The following is a 23,400-nucleotide window of genomic DNA, read 5'->3' as shown; positions in this document are numbered from 1 at the left end:
AAACAATTATAGGACTTGTATTAATAAAAATCTACAAAGTATTTTTGGTGTGAAAAAAGCTTATAAAAGTTTTATTGCGATACAGTCCAATGGAGCATTATTATATTCGCCACCGCGTGAAATATTCAAGGTAGATTATTCAGTCAGCTTGAAAGGGGTATTTTGAGGGCAAGTGAGGTGAAACTTGATACGGATTACGGACGATTTGGCGATCTGCGACCTAACTCTGGAACTGTTTTTTTCATATTGTACAAATAAAACTATATAAAATAAGTCTGTTTGTTTTATTATGTGTTTTATCAAAGAAAAATATATCAAAAAACGCACGCAGAAGTGCACAATAAATTGTTCTTACAATGCATATTTTGTTGAAACAAAGCAAAGTAAAGAAAACTACAACCGTGAAAGAGTTTTAGCTCTTAACAATTACAGAGCCTTTTTACTTTGACTCATTGTAAAACTTTGTTCATAAGAAACGAAATAAAAAGGTATTGTTTAATATCAAAATGCTAATAATGAAAGATAAAATTTTCAAATGTTGGAAAAAACTTTACCTTTTTTTACTTCTCTTTTAGTAAACAGAAATTTGGACAATCTTTTTATTATTCAGTTTCTATTTACTTACTATCAATGTTTACTTGGCAATGATTTCTCGTAAGCATAAAAAAGCTTTTTCGTCTTGTTACCTTAACTTGAATTATAGATCAGTTTGAGCCGAGTATAATCTGTTGAATTATTCAAGTGGCTGCCTAGATTCTGTAATGGAGATCGACTACATGACAGTCGTACGAATTCCGAAATCTTGCTATGAGTATATAAGGTGATATTTATATCATAAGGTGAAAAGCCAGCAATCGGGCACCTGAATTCGCTGAAGTAGAGAAGCGTATGGTACCCGTAGACTCCACAATCGTAGATTCGTTTAATACACAGAAAGAGGATATTTTCCAATTCTATGTGTCCTCCGTCAATTCCAGTGTCGCTTTGCATTATTTGCTTGTAAGAAATGTGTGGAAAGGGAAAGAGGTCAAAAAGGTGCGCATACTTGTTAGACAAAACGTGGTGTTACTTTAACTTCACGCCTGCCTTTTGTGTTATCGTGGTATTGCACAGGTTGAGTCAACCCAACCAACCAACAGATTTTGTTTCTACAGCTATCTACAGCTGATAAGTGTGTATTATTTTTAACTACAATTTCCATCTTCATCTCCCTACTTTCTACTTTCTGATAGGTAAAATGTACGATTCGTTAAGTTAATTTAGAGTTGTGTCCTCAAAGTCGGTTGTTTAAACCAAAGTAAATCCTAAGAGATTTGAGATTTACTTTCTAAAAAAACTGTATCCGATGTTTCGCGGAAAGGATTTCCACCTATTCTATTTGACATCGAGCTGACTAAATAACATATAAGGTTTGCAATTTCTTTTTACGCTGGTTGGGTTAAAAGATGTTATGTAGGAGTTTTCACAAAAAAAATAAAATAAAAAGGAATACGTAATGTATCAAGAAATGCCTCGGGAATATTAGAGAGAAACGACGCGCTTCGCTGACTCGGAAACAAAGATCAAGAACGAACAGAGGCCGAGTGGATGGAAATATAAATGTAATTTTATTGTCATATAACGTACATATTGAATACCTCGGCAATGACCAAGGAAACATCTATTTAAGCTCTATTTATTGCTCTACATTACATCATATTTATCTTTGTAACTCATCTATATTGTCAAGACTTAAAACCTAAAACCTAATACCGGTCGTACCCAAAGAACGTGAAGGAAATACATAAATTAATCAAGTTAGGCAAAACATATCAATCTGGTATTTTCTGATGTTTGGCCAAAAAGCTTGTGTTCGCGAAAAATCCAATCACGTGAGTGCTTTCATCAATTTTTATGGACATAATTAATCAATGGAAAGTATGAGTACGTATGTACGCTTGCAGCTTGTAACATGAATAGAAATAAGTACGAAATATTTTCTATCAAAAATGAATACATTTCTTGCTTCTTCTTGAGAAATCTTCCATAAAATTTTTGAAGTTACGAAACATCAGTATATTTTTTTATATCGAGGGAAATCTTCAAATACCCTGCCATCTGGGGGAAAGACGTGTTATGACGTTATGTGAGACTAGACTCACGGGAACCCCTCGGTGGTCATTATCTAATACAACTGGTGAGAGTGCCAAAATCTCCAAAGAAACGCACCGGGACTACGAAACATCAGTATCTAAAGCTATGTTTTCTTCTAATTTCACATTAAAATCGTAATATTCGATAAAATGCTCACAAAGTACAAGTAAGCTTACATAAAAAGTATTAAAAGGAGGAACAATATTAAAACATAAATATAATATTTGTCGGTCGCGGTCAAGGACAATAAAGCTGATAAAGGACATACCTTAACAACTTCTTTTATAGCAGCAAAAGTTGGGCGCTGAACAAAATTGCCCCCAATAAATAATGTAGGCGATCAATTGCCTCCCGTAATGAAAACCCCGATCTGCTGTTGCCATAAACAAAATCCTCTTTTATAGGGTAAGATAGCAAATTTTACACAGCCATTTCTTAGGCGATGAAATCCTTTTTACGCGTAAAAGGTCTTTACATGTTCCTCTATCAGTAGCAGTAAAATGCAAGATATTTTTCAATAAAACTGCAAGTTTTCTGACAAATCTCTGTTTGGTATTCGATATGAGAAATGTAAATTTATATTGTTTTATTATAAGATGTTTTAAATAGTTTTTAGGTAGGCATCTAAACAAAACTGACCTAGTAAGGATTTTTAACAAAAATTCACCTAATTCGATTTCTAATAATATCTATAATATATCTATAGTCGATGTCACTATTCCACATGACGAGAATCTCGTGAAAGCTGAAAAGGAAAAAGTGTTAAAATACCTTGATTTGGCTCACGAGGTTACCGCCATGTGGCGTATGAAATCGACTACCATTATTCCGATAGTCGTATCGGTAAATGGACTGATAGCGAAGAGCTTCAACCAACATCTCAAGAAGCTCTCGCTAAACAGTTGGATTAAGGGCCCGATGCAAAAGGCAGTTATCCTAGAAACCGCGCGCGTCGTGAGAAGGTTCCTGTCCCTGCAGCCCTGACCACTGGTTGTTTGAGTCATGGGATTCCGCAGCCGGTGGTGTTCTCTTTTTAATATAATATGTTTTGTATATATATATATATATATTTTTATATGAAATGTATTATATTAGAAATGTGATAAATAAATGTATATGTCTATAATATAAGTTTTAGTTACCAAAATTAAAAAATGTCATAATAACTTTTGTCGATTTCTGTAATCATTAAAGGTTAAATTAAAACCTTTTTTTAAATGTATGTTTGTCATGTTACAGAGAGTATCGATAAATCGGGGGAAGATCCAGTGGTAGCAGCTCTCAGACCGTACAGTGCGCCTGACGAAGACGAGCACAAAGAGTCAACTGAACTGTTCCACAAACTGTTCGGCAACTTTTCGGGAACCAATCACAAACAAGAACCCATCGATGACGTGTCTTTACTTGATCACTTGTATAATGTAGAACATAGTTATGATAACAACGAAACACAAAAACTTACAATGGAAGATATTTTAAGTGCAGACAATGCTAAAGATAGTTTATTTAATGACACTTTAAATGATTCAGACAATGTGACTATAGTGCGACCGACTGTGCACGAAGATGTAGTGACAAAATTTTTAAGATTGATAGAAACGCAACATTTGTTAGGTGAAAATTGTACAGCGGGTACACATTTGAATTTAGGCGAAGGAGTTGTAGATAGATATGCCCAAGAAAGGTTTAGGATAGAAGCTGAAGTGGCTGTTAATAGGGCAAATATGTTGACAAGGTTATGGAAATACGCGGGACCATCTGTGATGCATAATGAATATCTGTTGCATGCTAGTGTCTTTTCTATGGTGGAATTCGATGATGACGTATTCGCTGCCGGCAATTGTTACGACCAGTATCAGTACAAGGATTACCAACTATTTTGTCCGTTCGCGTATAGACTACCCGAGGGGCCAATTCTAGCAAAGGATCTGGCCGTTGAATACAAATATTTAAGCAACACGTCAGAATGGTTTTACATAGCCCGCAAGAACGCAGAACGTGTGATACGTAATCATAATCAATTTAAAAGAGGTAAGATTTTATAAATTAAATAGAATATAGAAACTCTTGCATTATATCCACGGTTTTTGAAATTCTAATTTATTAAAATGACTTCATTAAAAAAAATTAATAAAAATGCTTCCACGTACACAATATAGGGGAAGGACCTAACGCGATGGCCTCTTGTGTAAAGAGTGCACTCGATGCTGCGAGCGAAGTGTGCAATTTGTTTCATAGTAAAAATCTAAAACTGACTATATTTTTAATTGAAAAAGTTTATACGCTGAAAACAAATGGTTTTTATATGACGTCACCTTCTGTTTTAGAGCAAAATAAAAAAGAAAAACTTAAAATATACATCAAAAACACATGGTAAATGATCAAATTTTTGTTTGTCTTTCAAAGAAATATCAAACAAGAACAAAAGCATCAAACAATGCTACAAACTATTCAATAATTTGACAAAAACATTTTGTTTATCGAGCATTAGATAAAGATAAGTATATAAGGTGATGCATATTAAATGTAAGTTTATATAAAACAGGTTACAACACGTACACATATAACGACACAGCGCACACCGAGCGAGAGTTCGACGAGATATTGTCAGTGACGTACGAGGACGGGAAATGGTCAAAGCCGTACTACGACTGCGGCGGCGGCAACATCTGGATGTTGACCTACACCGTACCTTTCTTTGGATACAGCAACGGCACTTATTTCTTCAAGTAAGGACACACTATTGAATCATGACACATTAACCTCATGCCCGGTTAAGTTGTAAATGCCTCTTCAAGGCAAGAAGTGACTACTTAGGTTACGAAAAAAACAGTCTACATACCGTAATAAATGTACATTTTCTGCGTCGATCGGTGCAAAGTTCCTTAAACGTAGATAGTGCATGTTTATTGTTTAAAAAATCACTAAATACACTTTATTATTGAGAGAAAATCCTGGTTAAAACGCTTGTTTTACAACAAAATAATGTTGTCGGATGTTAAAGAAAATATAAACAGACTTAAAATTTGATCGTGTTGGGAATAGAGAATTCTTTGATGAATAGATCAAAGAAAACATCTTTTACTTAGCGGTTTATCAAACCCAATTTATTACTATTTACTTAAGTTTATACCTAATTTCTAAATGTTTTTTTTTTAACTTAAAAAACTTGTATAACATTTATACAAAAGTGTAAAATAAGACTCATTGATATTCGTATTTGCTAACATAACTTACATTTGCAAATAGATGGTATCAAATGTTACTAAGGTCAGAACAAAGTGACAAAACGCAAACTCTACAATTTAGTTAATGTCGTAAAAAAGCTACTCAACATTCTGCCACGTAAGATGCAATATAACACTATAAGTGTACTTTATCTAAGCAAATATTACTCTTTTAGATACAATTTTTTGATACTGGAAATAAAAGCTATTCGTGAACTTTTATTACACAAACATAAAGGTACAGTCAGCTGCATAATTATGTATACACATAAAAAACTTTAAAAACTTGTATAGGTCTTCAGTTTCAAAATACGTATTCATGAATTCGTCAATAACGTGTCATCGTAGTCGGCAGCATATGAACGGATGCATATATACATTTTTGAAACCGAAGGCGAATACTAGTTCTTGAAGCTTCATAATTGTATACATTTTTATGTAGCTGACTGTACAAAAGAACATTCATATTAAAATTATGCTTTAGTCCTAAAGCATTAAATTTACATATGGAGTTATATCTCTTTGTGTTTTGGAGCTCTAAATTATATAATTATAGTCTTTTACATAATTTTGTTTGTTAAATATTTTATATTACAAAAATATACTAATGTTGGCTATCAAATTAAAATTATACGAAGCCAAGGTAATTACTAGTATTCCATTTTATAATGAAACCAAAATGAAATATAAGTAAGCAAGGCTAAATAATTAACTTTTGTGAAATTGCGTGTTTACAAAAACCCTACTAGAAATTTATTTAAAGGCGGGGCAACAATGTCAAAGCTATACAGAGGTCTTCTATTTATCCGTCTAAATAAAGATTTTTCATTCGATGTCATTTACAAATTACCTTTGGTTATAAGACGGGAAAAACTCTACCAAAAGTAAAAGCGTGATATTTACTATTTAAATCGGTTCTGTACTTGATTTTTTTTTACGTCAATTAATTATTGTACAAGACTTACCTATAGTTATGTTAAAGTGAAATATTTTTATATAAATTTCAAATCAATTACTAAATTAGTAACATTTATATTAAATTAATTTTAATAACATTCCTTCTACCCTTTGATTTCTACTTCCATACCCGTCTTGTAACAAGATTAAATTAAGCCGAATATTATAGAAGTCATATTACGCTGATTACGCTTTAAATCTCGAGACATCGACTTAATATAGTTACGGAATTCGGTCTAGTAAAATATTTTCTTGAGTTTCGAAATTCAAAATTTATGTACCAATTTAATAATAGTCTTAACATTTCCGAGTTATACACGCCTTCGACTTGAGGAACCCTAAATTGGTTTCTTGTCATTCGTCAGTCCCATTCGACATTGTCGTCGGAGCAATAGCAAAGATTGGGTCGACTGATAGAGCGGGTGAAATGGATTATTCTGAGACATCACGAAAGTATTCAATCGTTAGATGATAACAATTTCAACTTAGACACAAAAGCGGTAGTTTTTTTTTGTACAGATAGGAATCAGCTGACTTTTCTTTACATATATAATAATTTTTTATTATCTTTGCCAAAGTAAGCGCCCTAAGTACATTATTATAATTGTTACGCAAACGTATTCGTCAAATTGCCCCTCTATTCAAAGATTGTTTCTAAATAAAACAGTAAATAATCAATTATATTTTTGCATCGTATAAATATTGCTACATAAAATCTCGCTTAATACTAATTTCGATATAATAACATTAATTAAAGAAGCAACAGATAAATTATTATTATAATTAAATCACCTTTTATACTGAGACTGTGAAAAAAGACTGTAATATTTATGACTTTCATTAAGAAGGCACACAGTGACGATACATTAATATTAATTATTTCATAAAAGCAACATATAAACGCATTTATAGGATGATTAAAATCTACCATTAAAGTTACAATACTCTTTATAACACATAAGAATTTGTCTGTATGTATTTAATATATATATTTTTTTGTCCTTTTCAACTTTGAACCTGAAGTAAAACCTTATAAAAATCTAATAACAACCGCCCGAAAATTCACGCATTCTTCATCTTCTAGCTCTACAGCCCTTTGTGGGCCTTGGCTTGGTACAGCAACTTTTTCCACCTCGGTCTATCTCTGGCCACGGACTTCCAGTTTGCTATGCCCACTTTTTTGCGTCCTTATTAACGCCGTCTATCCATCGGAGCTTTGGTCTCCCTCCACTTCGACGACCTTCGGGATTACTCGCCATAACACTCTTGAAAATTGAAAATTCACGCATACTTTTGATATATTCTTAGAAAAAGTATTCCTAATTAAATGAATTACCTATTTATCAACGTAAGATTTGTAGATTTTTTCGCAATAATTATTACTTAGCTCGCAACCTGTCCTGAATATAGGTCAGACATTTCTTTACACGAAATCATAAAGCAACTTAAGACCGTTTAACTTTTTTCATAAAGAAATATAAAAGTGTCCATCGCAGTGCTTTGAAATATAAACTGTTATACCGTAATACTAATTAATACTTATAGAACATATTTTTAACATTTAATGAGTTGCGCCAAAAGATTACGTTATTTTGTAAATGCAATTTTAAGATTGTATATTGACACGTAATCTTTGAAAATAATATTAAAATAATTATTTTTCCTTTTACTTACAAACGCTCACTTACATTCTTATGTATTTAATTACTATCAACTTTTACGGTATAATTTTCTTCATATTTTACCAAGTTCATCTGTCATTTCTAAGACACTCTCTACTCAATCATCTTGTCAACCTACCTTTATCTATTTTTTCTTAAGCCTACATATTTAACATATGTTAACCACATTCATGTATATATAAAATTCTCGTGTTACAATTTTCGTTCCCATACTCCGAAACGGCTTGACCGATTCTCATGAAATTATGTTGTGTAAATGAGTATATTGACTAGGTCTGTGAATCGGCCAACATCTATTTTTAATTCCGCGCGGACAGATTCGCAGGCGACAACTAGTTTTAATATATTACTTTAGATAGCGCCACAAATTTCTCATCGTAAAGGTTGTTTTCCAAAAGTCTATCTCAAAAAAATAATTTTATAAGACGAGGTAATATTATAAAGGAAAACAACACACATATTTTCATTCTTTATTTCATGCCTGGCTAATTTATGCTATACTTTGTTTACCTTAGTATTATTCAGCACATATATCAGTTTGCTGAAGGAAGGAGACATTATCTACCGCTCTTATCACACGCACCGCGTTTACTACTGTTTATTTTTATACTGTTCATATATATTGTTTTTAAAACTTCATTAAAATATTACTTTATGGTTAAAGTGTTGTTCTATGACTTATCTTTTTGGTTGTACCAGTTTAAAATGTAACTAGAGCCAATGTAATAATACGTAGGTGTATGAACATTAAAGATGCGATCAAATTAAGTACTCTTAACAACTTTGAGTGCGGCTGTAAATGTGTTCAATAATAACCAGTGTTACCTTTAGAGGTACGAGTGGTATCGACATAGACCTGCGACGTGTTGATATCGACCAATGCCCGCTGAAGCCAGGCTCCACACAACTCAACATATTTGCAGGAACTGATAAATGCAAAAAGAAAACCACTGAGGTAAGTCCTTTACTCATTACTGTTGTATTTAAGTTTTCTTTGATTTCATTCGTTGAAGAGACATTAAAGGTAGATTATTTAACTTCATATTATCATGATCGTGCTCAAGTGTGCCGAATAGCTTACAAAGTTATAACACTTAATACGTATTTAACTTTAAGTAATGAAGTTGCAATTACAAACATCGCTACTCCAACAAATTTACTTTCACGTTTGAGAACATTTTCTCTTCAACATGCGGGTGATGTTTAACCTTAACCATTTTAACTATCTCCTTGCATACAACATGTAAACAAACACTACTAAACGCAGCTTAAACGTTGTAAACTTACACGACCTTTTAACTGACTTGTTAATTTATAAATTACTAGCCTTTGTCCGCGACTTCGACTACTTGGAATAAAAATACTTAATTATTGATCTATATTTTCCTACAATGTGTTATACAAACTATGAAACAGTTCTGCTGCATCAGTTGAACCTTTCTGGAAATACTGTCTAACATATAGTCATTCAAAACATACATTTTTAAACCACATAAATTTTAATATATTTGTCTGTAAAAAAATAAAAACAATTAACAACCGCCAAATACAAATTGCTGTCATAAAAGAGATCTAAATGCGAATTTATTTCGTGAACAAAAATTTGTTGGAGGAAAATAATTTATAAAACACTGGTCACTGAGGGATTCTGTCCATCAAAAAGCAGAGCCGTCTTTCTTTGTTCCGTAAAGAAAATCGGCTTAAGCTTCGGGGACTTAAATAACAGCGGCGAAAAATTGAACGGCGCGAGAAACAGATGTTTCCAAGGCCCGCTCCTCACTCTTTTAAGTCTATGCTTTGTTTGACTCATTTATCAGAACGTTTGCGGCAAAATTAAACTTGTGTAGTTTGCAGAAATGCTTCTTTATTGCACTTTTTGAAAACCCATTTTATATAGGCAGTAAAATAAATTAATATTTTCTAATACTTATAACTAGTAGTTTTGTTGGAATACTCAACAAAAATAATTAAATATGGTATTAAAAGAAATTACAAATGTGTGTGTTTTGGTTCTCTTGTAGTTTTCACTGCTTTTCAAATTTACATTTACATGTATTGTGATTTACAAAACGGCTAACAATTCTTATGCCAAGATTGACTTAAAACTTATCTTTTTATTTTTACTTTTTTTTTATCATGTCCGACAAATTGCTATATTTTTACGAGAGCAGTAAGCGCTTGCTCTGACAAAGTAGTCAATTACGTCCATCCTCTGGAGACTTGTTTCATAATGAATTCTTTGAATAATAATGATTTCCCAGTGCGTACCGGTGCCCGGGCTAGGCTTCAGGCGGGGCTCGTACCGCTGCCTCTGTCGGCGAGGATTTTACTTCCCCAACACCACCGCTGAACATCGCTATTACAATGGAAGCGATATTGAAGAGGAATATGAAAAACATATTTTGGTAAACGTTTTTGTTACTACGAGTGTGTTTTGTTTCTCTTTTTCTTATCGAGTAAGCCTTATATTCTTAATTGCATTCTTACTTTCTGTTCCTGTTTGTAGCATCAGCTATCTCTGTACTCAATGGTCTCGGCGTTCGAGTGCCTGCCATGTGCGGAGGGGTGCGAGGCGTGTGTGGATGGGTCGCCGTGCGTCGCCGCGCTCAACTGGGTCGTCAGAAGCTCCATTTTGGCGCTGGCCTGCTTTGTCATATCCTGTTTGCCTTTTATCGTTTACTTCACTATTAAGTATGGACACGTCAGGGTGAGTGGCTTTACAGATGTCATAAGTAATTTTCGATAGTGGATTTGGCGGGAGTAAACGTACATTTTTTTAAATTATCCAGGTTGTCCGAGCGGCCAGTCCTGCGCTTCTCAGAGTGATAGTACTGGGAGCGGCTCTCATCTACTGCACCACGCTGGTGATGTACGGCAGGCCGACTGTCTTCACCTGCACTCTGAGGGTCTGGCTGCGGGAGGTTGGCTTCTGTCTTACGTATGGCGCGCTCATGCTCAAGACATGGAGGTTTGCTATATATTTATGCGTTGATAAGGTTTCTATTAGTGTTAATTATACTTCAAAGTAACGTAACAGCTTCTCCTCTTTCTACGGGTACCATAAAATGGTCTAACGATCAAATTATTGTAGTCTAATGGATACTGAATGAAGCAAGGAAACAACGTAATGTCGAGATTACTTATTATGAAAGTCGGAAATAAACTCACAGTTGTGTCGGAATGTGTTTTAGATTTAATTATAACAACAATAATTTCTGTAACAAGGGTCATACCTCAACAACATATGCTTTTGAAACAATTTGTATTTATTAAAAGCAATTCGTCTGATGTCGGAGGGCGGTTCCAACGCTTGGTTAAAGATAACTCGTTGATTTCCCAGCCCCGGGATCATTTCATTACTGAGCGACAAAATTTGTACGACTTTCGTGAAGCTTTTAATAAAACCCTCAACCTTAAAGGTCGACATCTTATTCAATTTCCAGGTCGTAAATATTTAGATGACACGCTTAACAGGCTCCGGCAACTGAAGTTACAAAATAAATTGTATTCATTTATCCCGGCCGACGACTTAACCTTGTTGTGCGTTAGATTTGTAAATGTACTTGAGTACCTCTTGACATTGCAACTTACGGAGGGATGTTTAATACATTTGGTAGAAAATAGACTATGGCTTTAACCCTTTCAAGGTTCACGATATTAATTGATATTCAGTTTGTAAAAGACTTATAGAAAACAACCAATATTAAACGAAGTATTTCTCGATAGGATATCAATGATTTTCCAAGTGCGATCCGCCAAAGCTGTGAAGATATCGGACATGTACCTACTGCGTCGTATCGGCGTGATAGTGGGCGTGGCGTGCGTGTTGCTCTCTATAAGGACGCTGGTGGCGCCCCCCGCGGTCATCGTGGGTCGTACAAGAGAAGACCTTAAAGCGTACTTATGTAACACAGACTGGTGGGACCATTCATTCACAACACGTGAGTTTTAGTTACTAATACCGGTAACATATTTGATTTTGCATGAGAACTTTGATTTTACCTAACCTATATATGTATACCCTAGTCTACTACTTTATATGTAGTATGAAACTCGAGTATGGTTGTCGGTTATGTCTCTAAATTTCAAACTAACTAATGAATTAAAATATATTTAGGCTGATATTGAAAATTAGTTCTACGATCCGTCTCAGAGTCAAATATGAGGAGAAAACTGACCGTCAACTTTAGCCACCGAAGAGGCACCAGAGAAGAAATATTTTAAGAGTGTAATATTTTAGTGTCCATTGTTTTTTGTCAGTGGAAGTGATATTCCTGATGTGGGGCATCCGGCTGTGCATCATGGTGCGGAAGGCGCCCTCTGACTTCAATGAGAGCCGCTTCATCTCTATGGCCATCTACAATGAGTTCTTACTCTCTGGTTTCCTCAATATATCTATGTGAGTGTAAATTTAATTATATGTAGGTAATGTGCTGCAGCTGTAGTATGAAAACCTTAGGATTAAAGAAACAAATACGAAAAATATGCTGGCTAAAAACAAAAATATGTGAAAAGTAAAAAAAATTTAATGATATGCAAGATCTTAATTCTAATCTTATGTAAAGAAAACATTACTTTTCAAGGTTATCACTACTACATTTTATCAGAATAAATACATTATTAAGTTCTAATTTTACATATTTTCGTAATAACTTCAATGACAGTACTCTAAGGTACGTTCGGAATGCTTACGAAACTAATATAACGACTATTGTATTGTACACATATGTATAAGTAATTAGTTACAAACGTATCTATGCATCAAGACCCACAACATATTGCTCAAGTTAATTTCAATCAGGTTAAAAGGCTTGCTTCAGCTGAATACCGTAATTAAATTGATCCTAACAATACAAAATGTTAAGTGATTACTCTCAAAAAGAATATTGTGAAAAATTGTACAATAACAAAATGATTACACCTTGGGTCTTGTAAACCTAACTGTTAAAACATGAGCTATTTTAGCATGTATATAAGTTTCTATATCAAGTTTTATACGTATTAGAATTATGAGTGTCAAAGGACTTATAGAAGAAAATCCCAGGCTGTGTACATTTTCTTTGTCAGCTCATTATACGCCCCCATCAAGGTCAGAGCCTAGCCGGTTTAAGGTTGACTAGGCCATAGTCAACCACGTTGGCCCAGGGCGGGTTCGATGACCTCATATATATCTTTGAATTTCTTCACCGTAAGAAAGTATACGTTTTATTAAAGCACAAAAAGCTGGAGAAAAATAAATGTTATAGGAAATAGAAATATTATTTTATGTACCATGTCAACTTATGAAGTAGACAAGCGTGATTGCGGTTTTCTAGGCATTGTATTTCTTTAGTGGAAAATATTGTCATATACAACATATTAAAACAAAGATATAAACCCGTATACCATATATGTTATTGAACTAAAGTTATTATTGTTATATTTAATAATTTATTCTTCATTTATACAATACTAGCTGTCGCCCGCGACTCCGTCCGCGTGGATATATAAAAAAACTTAATTAGTGTAGCCTACACATCCATCTTGAAGAGCTGTTTTTTATTTAACTTACTAATATCATTCGCATTTATAAAATAGGTTAGTTAAATAAAAAACAGCTCATCAATATATAAATTCGAAAAAAATATTATAAATAAAAAACTAATAAATAACATCCTAAGTCCGTCTCCTGGCACTAAGCTACCTCCTCACTAATTTTCAGCCATATCGTTAAAGCCGTTCTTGACTTATAAATAGTGTAACTAACACGACTTTCTTTTATATATATACGATTTCAATTCTTCTAACACAGAATAGTTCTATAGCTTTTATGTTATTGACATAATCTTATCTTTCAGGTTGTTTTTACAATCTCCAGCGAATCCGGATCTGCTCTACATTATATTTTTCTGTCATACACAGTTGACAGTAACATTACTCTTGTTGTTCATATTTGGAAGTAAGGTACGAATATTTTAGATAAATTTCATTTAGCTATAACATGATTGCACCTTGAGTATCCATTAGCATTATATTTATAAAGTATCGGATAAAGGCCGATGTACACGGTCTGTTACAGTCACTATTAACTGTTCCAAGTGGTCGGAGTATGACGAAAATCAAATCAAACAAGGAAATATTACCAGAATTTCTAGGATTCGAAGATTCCCTTTTGATCCAAAGTACGATAATCGTGAACATAAATTGCTTACTTCATCCACATAATCAGACTTAAAAAAATTAATTATATTATTGGGAAAAATAATTGATATACTACTTTAAAATACAAGATTAAAGAGATATGCCATATTAGGCAGTTGTTTTTGGTGTCAGTTTATTTTATGTAGGAAGGAAGCTGGTTATGACAACGTGTTATGTTATTGCAGGCGTACATGGTGTTCAGAGGGCACGGCAAAGAGGACAGGGAGAAGACAGGCAAGTTCCGCACCCGTCCCGCTGACTCTACCTACACTATGACAACAAACAACACACATTTTTGTGACAATATGACTGAAAGGGAGTTAGAGGTAATAAAATTATAATTATAACTCCTTCGTCTTCTTCTTTGCATTTATTCGTTTGAAAAATATCTAAAAATGTCGTGTTTTTTTTTATTAGGAGGAATTTAAAAAGCTTTGCAATCAACTCGATAAACTACGAGAGCGTTGCGGCTCCAGTTCTAATATTGCAAGATGTATCACTGAGATGCAAGACGCCGCCATCCGTAACGAACGCAGAGGCAACACAAACGAACACTCAGCACCTTTACGATTGAACAACGTGTTCAACGCAGTTGCCGGACGACTCATGTGCAACGTTACACCGGGCGAAGAGTCGAGTAGCAGTGGCAGAGATATAGTATTTGAAGCACCACCGGCTTATAGACAAAGAGCAACCCCAACAAAGAGCGGGGAAACCAGCAATGCAGAACAAAGTCAAACTGACGTCACAACTGACTCTCCGAAGAAGAAAGACGACCAGGAATCCAAGGATGAAACACAAAATTGTGTTTTTAGAATATCCGGCGAAGCTAATTGCAGCGACGTTCGACCTCCAGACGTGTCTAACATAAATGCACCGAGCACAAGTTCAGCTAATAGAAATACACTCAGCACTAGTACAAGCAGAAATTTACCAAGTACAAGTTCTGCTAATAGAAACTTACCTAGTACAAGTACAGACAGGAATGTACCGAGCACTAGTACGACAGACAGAAATTTACCATGTACTGGTACAAGTAACAGAAATTTACCGAGTACTAGTTCTGCTAATAGAAATTTACCTAGTATAAGTACAGACAACAGAAACATACCAAGCACTAGTACAATAGACAGGAATTTACCGTGTACTAGTACAGCTAATAGAAATGTACCTAGTACAAGTACAGACAGCAGAAATGTACCAAGCACTAGTACGTCAGACAGAGATATACCCAGCACTAGTACAGCTAACAGAAATGTTCCGAGCACGAGTACATCTAATAGAAATGTTCCGAGCACAAGTACGAGTGAAAGAAGTGAAACAAGAACGAGTCCTAGTGCTTCAGAATCAGTGAGAGGTGTGCGCTCAGGTCACGCGAGGACTCACGCAATTGTTATCAATTTAGATGACAAAAGTCGTTTCACAGAAGAAGTGACAGTGTAAATTATTAAACAATACGTCTGTACTTATAACCACAAAGTATTCATTAAGATATATAATTTATTAAAAGCAATACTCCACAATATATTTTGTTAATTTTGTTAAAATTGATTTTAATTACAATTTAAGATTATATTTATAATAATAAGATTGTTTGCAGTTGCGGTATTGAATTGCAATATTGAAACAGTATTCAAATTATTCTACAGTTATTCTATAGCAAAAAATATGTTCATGCTAGTCTTTTCTGTGATTATTAGTTTAATAAGATTAGGAAGAAAACTATAGATAATATTACGTCATAATGAAGCATATCATATGTGTTTGTTAATGCAAACTTTTTTGTGTATAGAATAGGAATTGTAAGACATTATAATTTAAATAATTTAATAATAAAATTTGTCATTGTTATTTTAAGAACTTTCAAGAAGACAGGTAAAGTGTAACGTTATTTTATTAAAATAAATATTGATTTATTAATGTTATTATAAATTTTATTGTTAAAAAAATATATATTTCATAAAGATCTCTATAAAAATACATACTCTTATATAATACATAGCGAATATAAAAGACGTTTAGTAAATACATTTGTTGTAAATATACGTTTAAGTGTTACTGTAAATATTGTGAATGGAGATATTATCTTTGCTTCCATACAACAGTCATAAAAATTATATACTTTATATTTACGCTTTTTATATAATAATAAAGAAGTTATTAGCAATTTCATAAAACTGCAGTTACTATTAGATCTTTACATTTAACAATAGGAACTACTTTCAATTTAAGAAAAAAAACTTTTAATGCATCTATAGTATACAATATCCATATTCTCTTTTCATTGGACTTTTTAGTCTCTTTGTAAACACTTAAAAGGTTATTAATCTGAAAGAACTTTTTGTAATATTTAAACTATACTTATAGTTCTATAAAAACCTTGTTTATTTATGATTGCTATCATATCAATGTTATAATATATAGGAATATTAATCAAGATTATATTTTAAACCATTAAACTTATTTTAATCCATTAAACAGTATAAAAAGCATTGAAATGAGGAGTGAAGAAATTATACGTTAAGTTGACTAAAATATTTTTAATTTTCATCTAATTTGTTATTTATGTGAACAGAAAGTATATAAATAAGATATAAAAATTGTACATAATTGTATATTATATGCTTTTATTGTGAAAAATATATAATAAATATTAGTATATAACTAATTTATTAATGTTAGCATTTATATAAGGATTGTAAACATTCCAACACAGATATTTGAAATGTTGTTATTATTCTCACTAAGCCGTAGTATAATATTTTCTTCCTCATATTGTATTACATAGATCAACAGATAAACGTGATTGAACAAAAATATTTAAATTACAGATATCGTAATAAATCAAAATTTGTCAAAATATTTCTGTGTTTTATTGATTAAAGTTACTGATCCTTGGTTTGGAAATGCCAGCTTGTGCTTCAAACTCGTCTGTTGAAGTTCCTGACAGTTAATTTTATCTCTTAGTTCGAATTCAAAATGGCGAATATCGAAAAGGCACAACGTACCACGGTTTATAGCCTGTCAAGGTTAAGAGGCCAGTGATTGCACCATTTTTTATTTTATTTTTTCGTTTCGTTCTCTGACTGTACAAACTTTTTTGTTTAAACCAAATTTGTTATAAAAAAAAAATCAATTTTACAAATATGTCAAATATGTCAATAGCGAAAATTGAATTAAAAACCTCACGTCAAAAAATGAAATATCGATTTTGTGGAATATCGAAGCGTGAGAGAACAGTTATGTAATTATTTTATACGCTGTGATTTAAAATAACAAAAATGGCCAATCAGTTCTCATCGCCATGTTACAAATTATATCAATTCCAGGTCTTTATAACATTTATATCGTATTCCTTTTTGACAGACTTTGAATATTCAGATTTAGTATTGAAAGACAGATTTTTGTAGTTAAGATATTTAGCATTTTTAAACTAAGTCTGACACCACTTCTACTTCTAAATTAATATTTTGAAGAATAAAAAAAAGTCTAATCTATGCTTGGTTTACGAAAAATAGCTGTCGAAAACGACTTCGTCTGCGCGGAATTTAAAAAAAAACTAATAAATAGCCTAGACGTTCTTCCAGACTATGTCCTACGTCAGTGTTGTGCCGTTCAGGAGATACATACGTTTAAACAAACATATGGATGTTGTTCGCACTTGTTAAAGTTTAAGTAGTAAAAAAAGTTTAAGTGAATGGCCATTCACTTAAACTTTCGCATTTATAATATTAGTAAAGTTGCGTAAATATCCACCAGCACACAAGTTACAAGATCCCTACCTATATTACATGTTATTTTAGTATAATACCATTATTTCTAACATTAGTACTTAACATATGACAATCAGTCATAAGATAAACAAAATAATTTCTATATTCCTGTTATTGTAATGGTTGAATGACTCAGAGCAATCAAATCAATGTAATCCAGTAATAGCATGATAATTAATCTATTGCCAACAAATATATTAATCATATATATGTAATGATAACGTTAGTGAAGAAAGAAAGCGGATCAATTTATATATCTTGGACTTTTGTTGTAATTGGACCGTGCATAATTAATATGACCAGACAAATATGTTATTCTTTACTTAGTTTAGGACTGTTATTTCTTCTTATAGTTATAGGGATTACGGGGATACGTATTGTTTATTGCTTTTAAATATGCTTTATTCCAGACCGTCGATGTTTAAAGAGAAGTCTCTTGTTATCACTTATTACTTCAGCGCATATTCTAAACAGTGTTTCCGAAGGCAATTATATAATGGATCCCTGGGAGAAATCATTTGTGGGTCGCACTGTACGTATTAATTTTGTATATTAAACATTATCACATGTCTCCTGTATTTACTTTTCTATAAATGCAACTATTTATTTTTAATTTTCTAGTTAAGTATGTCTCAAGCATCATGTAATCAATACGCAAGTGAATCTAAAAAAGCCGTCGAATTATTTAGATCCTGGCTGCAAACGCATGAAGAAGCTCAGGTTACTCTTGATTATTAAATAATCAATTGTCATAATGTATTATCGCTCTGTTCTATATTTTTGTTAATATAACAGATTATGGTGGGCAGCGTTCTTATCGTGTTTGGTCTGTGGTGGCTGGCGCGAACGCTGTTCGCTCTGGTTGTCAACCTACTCTGTCCACTCCTGTTCGTCCTCCTCGCTGTTGTAAGATATTATTATTGAACTTGTTAAATGTGTATCATCTTAGAATTATATAGTAAACTTTGTGTAAATGTAAGCAGCATCGTCTTTTTATATTATACCTTTAGCTTACTCAGTAGGTACAAAAGATGTGAAATACATTAAAAATGTAATATTAGCCAATAATGTTTTATAACAATCACTTAATCCTAAAACTTAGATAATGTAGGAAAATGTAAAGTAAAAAGCTTAGCGTTTAGAAGATACGAGAAATGAATAAACAGGATTTTAATTTGACTGCGGCGTACACAAAAGCTTCATAACGTTTTATTTAATAAGAAAAGAACGTTCTTCCTCTATTCAATACTTCATGAATACAGTTGTTGTTCCCTCGTGCAACGCAAATGCAAATCTCAAGCAAATTGTGCTCTGAAAGTGAACGACTTGAATGAATCCTTTCATCGTTTTACAAAAAATAAAACATGATGTATACAGACAACGGTATCTACATCATGTTTTATTTAAAAAATAGAACGATGTTATTAATCCAGCAATTTTTATTTTTAAAATGATTAATCTTTGAATTTTACCTTTTGAAAGAAAATTTTAACGAACAATCATTATAAAATAAATAAATAGTTGATAATATTTACTTTACAGATTTGCGTGCCTCAGCTTCGAGTATCTCTCTTGGGTCAAAATTATCCGATAGTTGCGAATTTGTTGAGAAGTATTTTGCTCAAAATGGCCGATAGTCTCAGTACAGCTGCCTAAATTTTTCACGTAATAAATTTCAGTTTTTAAATAGATTTAATGTCGTTTTCTTGCGTCAGATTCAATTTTTTTGCTATTTTTGTTTCTTAATTTTCTCTAAGAGCGTCGGTGGCCCAGGAGTCAAGCACTTAACTTGCAATCTGCAGATCCTGGGTTCGAATCCCGTCATGTACCAATGTGTTTTTCGATTTTCCGATTTACAAATGTATTGAATGATACGTGTGAAGTCAACCAATCCGCACTGGGTCAGTGTGGTTGACTATGGCCTAGTCACTCGTGACTTTGGGTACACTCCGAGCTCCTCAGTGGGGACGTTTAGCTAATGATGATCATGTTTTAATTAAAAAATAAATTGACTTTCGGCAACAATCCCGATAATTAAGCAAGAAGTTAAGAATACAGTTGAAAGGGAAGCAAAATCGTAAAGGCAGCAATATTTGTATAAAACTTAAAGCTCTTACCTCAATGTAATGTAAAGTATAATCTCAATTCAAACAGCATAATTACAAAGCGAACGACTGCGGAAAGTTGCCAACTTCAACACAAACCGAAGATTATTTGAAGTGAAATCGTTCGGTAACCGAAATACTTTAATTTGTTTTCTTCTACCAATTTATACGGGAAAAGTTTCGCAATAAAATGTTGCATTACAACATTGCTAATCATTTCAAAATGGTTTCCATAAAATGCCCATAGCCAATCCTTTTAAGTCGTAAACGTAATATCAAGTTTGTTTCGTATCAAGCGATATTATATACATTATCATTTATAACAAAATAAATGTTACAATAATTTTATATAAACAAAGATTTTTGTAGTATGTTGTCTTAACCAGTCGCCTTGACCTTCGACTATTTATATGAAATCAAAAAAGTTTGTCTAGAAGAATGTCTTGTCTCATCAGTGGAGTAAAACAAAACTAATAACAAATAGAGGTTGCCGCCAGTTCCAAGAGAATTTATGTTCAAGCACAAAAGTATCACAAAGCCGAGTCATATTGAAAAAGTACGCGGGGAGTTCGCGTGTTGAATAAACATGTAAACGTTTCATCAAAAAGTTTGGACAAAGTTAAATGAACTCGGAGACTGAAAAGATATTTAGGAAATTACATTCACTAATCTATTATATATTCATTAAAAAAACCTTTAAATACTAGTGAAAAAAACGTACTATAACTAGAAATTAAAAATGAAAAACTGGCAATGATATTGTAAAAATCATAAACATCTAGGCCACAGTAGGCCACAAACAAATGTAATCACATCCTCGAAAAAAAAAACTGCTTACCAATCGGCCACAAATACAAAAATAATCCACCCTGTATATGCTTCATTGTTAAAAAATATACACACAAGAAATATGAGTGTCAATCGCAACGTGACACACACGTGTCATTCCATGTCACTTATTTTGTTAGCCTGCGACATGTCTCGTCAATCATTTACTAGATAACATTTTCTAGGTAAGAAAATATTTTTCATGCGCTGACGAATTACATATAAAGTAAGATAGATTTCTGAAATATCTGTATTCTGTATAAAACTTTGACATTACAAAGATGTTTTAAATGTGGATTTTGGTCTAAGAAACCCAGGATTAAACTCCATCTACGAAGACCTTGTAACTGACTAATCTCCAAATTTTTGCAAAAAAAAATTGTACAGACTTCTGTTTGCAACAAAATTAAATAATTGGAAAAATAAATATGATTATTTATGTTGCACTGATTACACAAATTCACAGAAACATATATCAAATAAAGAGGCGTACGCCAGAAGAATAAAATTGGCAATATTAAAGTCGCGATAACGTAAACATTGCGAGAATGCGGCTGACAGAAATAAAAAAAGGAAACACGTTTTCGATAATTTTATATAATGAAATATGTTTCTGATAATTTTTATAACCAAATAATAAAATGGTAGATAGTTTTAAACATTATTTCTTAGAATCCTTTGGTTACAAAGTCCAGTGTCAGAAGGATTAGTGAGGGGACATAAACGACGACATTAGTAAGGCTAGTGCTGCCAGTACATCGGCACAGTGTCGGATTTTCTTCCTTTCAATAGCCCACACAAGACAATATTGAATACCAATTGAGCGGAGAATACATTCTTTGTTTCCAATAAGTTAATGAGACGGAAAGTTAACAAAGTTAAACATTTAAACTTACGTTAGTTTATTCTTAGTAAAAAATTAACCGGCACATTTTTAATTACTTAAAAACTCTTACATTGTGGATACAGTATAAAATATTAAATTAATCTACATAAATACAAATTAAGTGTAGGAAATAACAATTAGGACTGTTATAAATAAGGAAGGAAAGTCTAATAACCTGTTTATAACGAGTCTTGTGGGAGCTCTACAGCGCGCCGTCCATTTCGATAATAATGTGCGGTTACAATAAAATAAACAATGCACAAACTTATCCGACAATCTGCTTAACAACCGCTTTACATGTTATTTTATATGGATATTTACAATACAACTGAAATACCTTACTCATTTCTATCATAGACTTAATAAACATTAAATTAATCATACTAATATTATAAATGCGAATGTTTAAATGGTTTGAATCGTGTCTCCGAAACGGCTCAACAGATCTTGACGAAATTTCGCGTAGGTGTAGAACATAATCTAGAAGAACACATAGGCTACTCATTTGACCATTTCTTTGTTTCGCGCCGACGAAGTCGCGGGCGACAGCTAGTGAATAATAATTTTACTCATATATTTCTTCTACTAATATATATTTTATGTTTCTCGTGTTTCAGTTATTTGTTCTAAAACATAGGTAAATCTTGTGGGCTGGGTTTGTATAGACGAAAATCGCAAAGGTATATCTTATTACCACACAATTTAACTTGGAAATTCGCTGCTCGATTCAATAATTCTGTTATAAAACTTTCGCCAGAGTTTTGTAATTACGCCGCTTTTGCCAGCCGTGAATTGTATCAAAGAAAATTTAACACTTAAATACTTTCCCTTCTAATTGAGAAATTTAACATAAATAAAGAATTAGCCAATGACTGTTACAAATCTTAAGTACTTTTACATTATAGTGTAACGTTATTTAAAAACAACATGAATGTTAACTACATAGAAATGTACTTCATTGCAACGTAAACACATAAATTATGAAAATCTTATGTTTTTTCGTACCAAAAATTGTATCTATATTTACTACAAGATACCTACAGCGCCTCGTTGGGCTAATCTTACTAACATCTTAGGCTTAGATGGATGGTGGGATGGAAGAATGGATAGGCGGAAAGACGGTTAGATGATTTTGCATAGATGTATAACATAGCTTGAAAGAAGACAAAGGCCACTGATTAAATTTTATTTCAAACTCCGCGTAGACGGAGTCGCAGGCGACAGGTATAGTATTTAATAATATATCATTATAAATATAAAGCCTAATGTAATATAAGTATATCTAATTCTTACGTAAATGCCTAAAATTGCAAAATATGTAGATACACTTTTAATACAAAATACATTTTAGTTTTAGCAATAACTTTGAGCAAAATCTGGTGATACTTGGAGTGTTCTCTCGTAGTTTCAATATTGAAGTAGCAAAACTTTCACAAGAAGCGGATAATAGTACTGTTCAAAATTAGTTTACGGCAACATTATTGTTAAATTTACTAAACATTTTATTATAATTTACATTGTCATTTTTAATTTCCTGATTCATTGTAGAAAATATATATGGAGACTTCATATTTAGATTAGATTGATGAGATTAGTGAGATATGAGATTAGATGTTGAATATCGATGTG

The 23,400-nt window shown here is 32.7% G+C and overlaps 2 protein-coding genes across 2 annotated transcripts in view; both read left to right on the top strand.

Moving 5' to 3' along the window:
* LOC106123911 (probable G-protein coupled receptor 158) overlaps positions 1-15,649 on the top strand; it is a 36,474-nt gene extending 20,825 nt beyond the window's left edge. The window contains exons 2-12 of the mRNA XM_013320326.1: positions 3,373-4,164; positions 4,679-4,862; positions 8,831-8,954; positions 10,261-10,404; positions 10,506-10,706; positions 10,789-10,967; positions 11,726-11,940; positions 12,260-12,398; positions 13,837-13,942; positions 14,365-14,505; positions 14,597-15,649. Of these exons, the coding sequence (XP_013175780.1) occupies positions 3,373-4,164; positions 4,679-4,862; positions 8,831-8,954; positions 10,261-10,404; positions 10,506-10,706; positions 10,789-10,967; positions 11,726-11,940; positions 12,260-12,398; positions 13,837-13,942; positions 14,365-14,505; positions 14,597-15,622 (3,251 nt within the window). The 3' untranslated portion in view covers positions 15,623-15,649. The remainder of the gene's footprint in view (positions 1-3,372; positions 4,165-4,678; positions 4,863-8,830; positions 8,955-10,260; positions 10,405-10,505; positions 10,707-10,788; positions 10,968-11,725; positions 11,941-12,259; positions 12,399-13,836; positions 13,943-14,364; positions 14,506-14,596) is intronic.
* Positions 15,650-17,339: 1,690 nt separating this feature from the next.
* On the top strand, positions 17,340-19,643 carry LOC106124204 (uncharacterized). The gene is made up of 5 exons (XM_013320675.1): positions 17,340-17,508; positions 18,363-18,484; positions 18,574-18,672; positions 18,748-18,858; positions 19,495-19,643. Exons 1-5 carry the CDS (start codon positions 17,484-17,486, stop codon positions 19,606-19,608), a joined length of 471 nt encoding a protein of 156 aa, XP_013176129.1. The 5' UTR covers positions 17,340-17,483; the 3' UTR covers positions 19,609-19,643.
* The last annotated feature ends 3,757 nt before the right edge of the window (positions 19,644-23,400 follow it).

Source organism: Papilio xuthus, unplaced genomic scaffold, assembly GCF_000836235.2.
Source record: "Papilio xuthus unplaced genomic scaffold, Pxut_1.1 DF825946.1, whole genome shotgun sequence".
NCBI classification, from domain to species: Eukaryota; Metazoa; Arthropoda; class Insecta; order Lepidoptera; family Papilionidae; genus Papilio; species Papilio xuthus.
This window is presented reverse-complemented; position numbering and strand designations above follow the sequence as displayed.

Bases quoted from the DNA above. Each gene is read 5' to 3' on its own strand.
- LOC106124204 (XM_013320675.1), top strand. From the start codon at position 17,484: ATGTTACAAATTATATCAATTCCAG. The intron at 18,485-18,573 runs GTACGTATTAAT...TTAATTTTCTAG, and splicing joins AATCATTTGTGGGTCGCACT to TTAAGTATGTCTCAAGCATC. The intron at 18,859-19,494 runs GTAAGATATTAT...TTTACTTTACAG, and splicing joins TGTTCGTCCTCCTCGCTGTT to ATTTGCGTGCCTCAGCTTCG.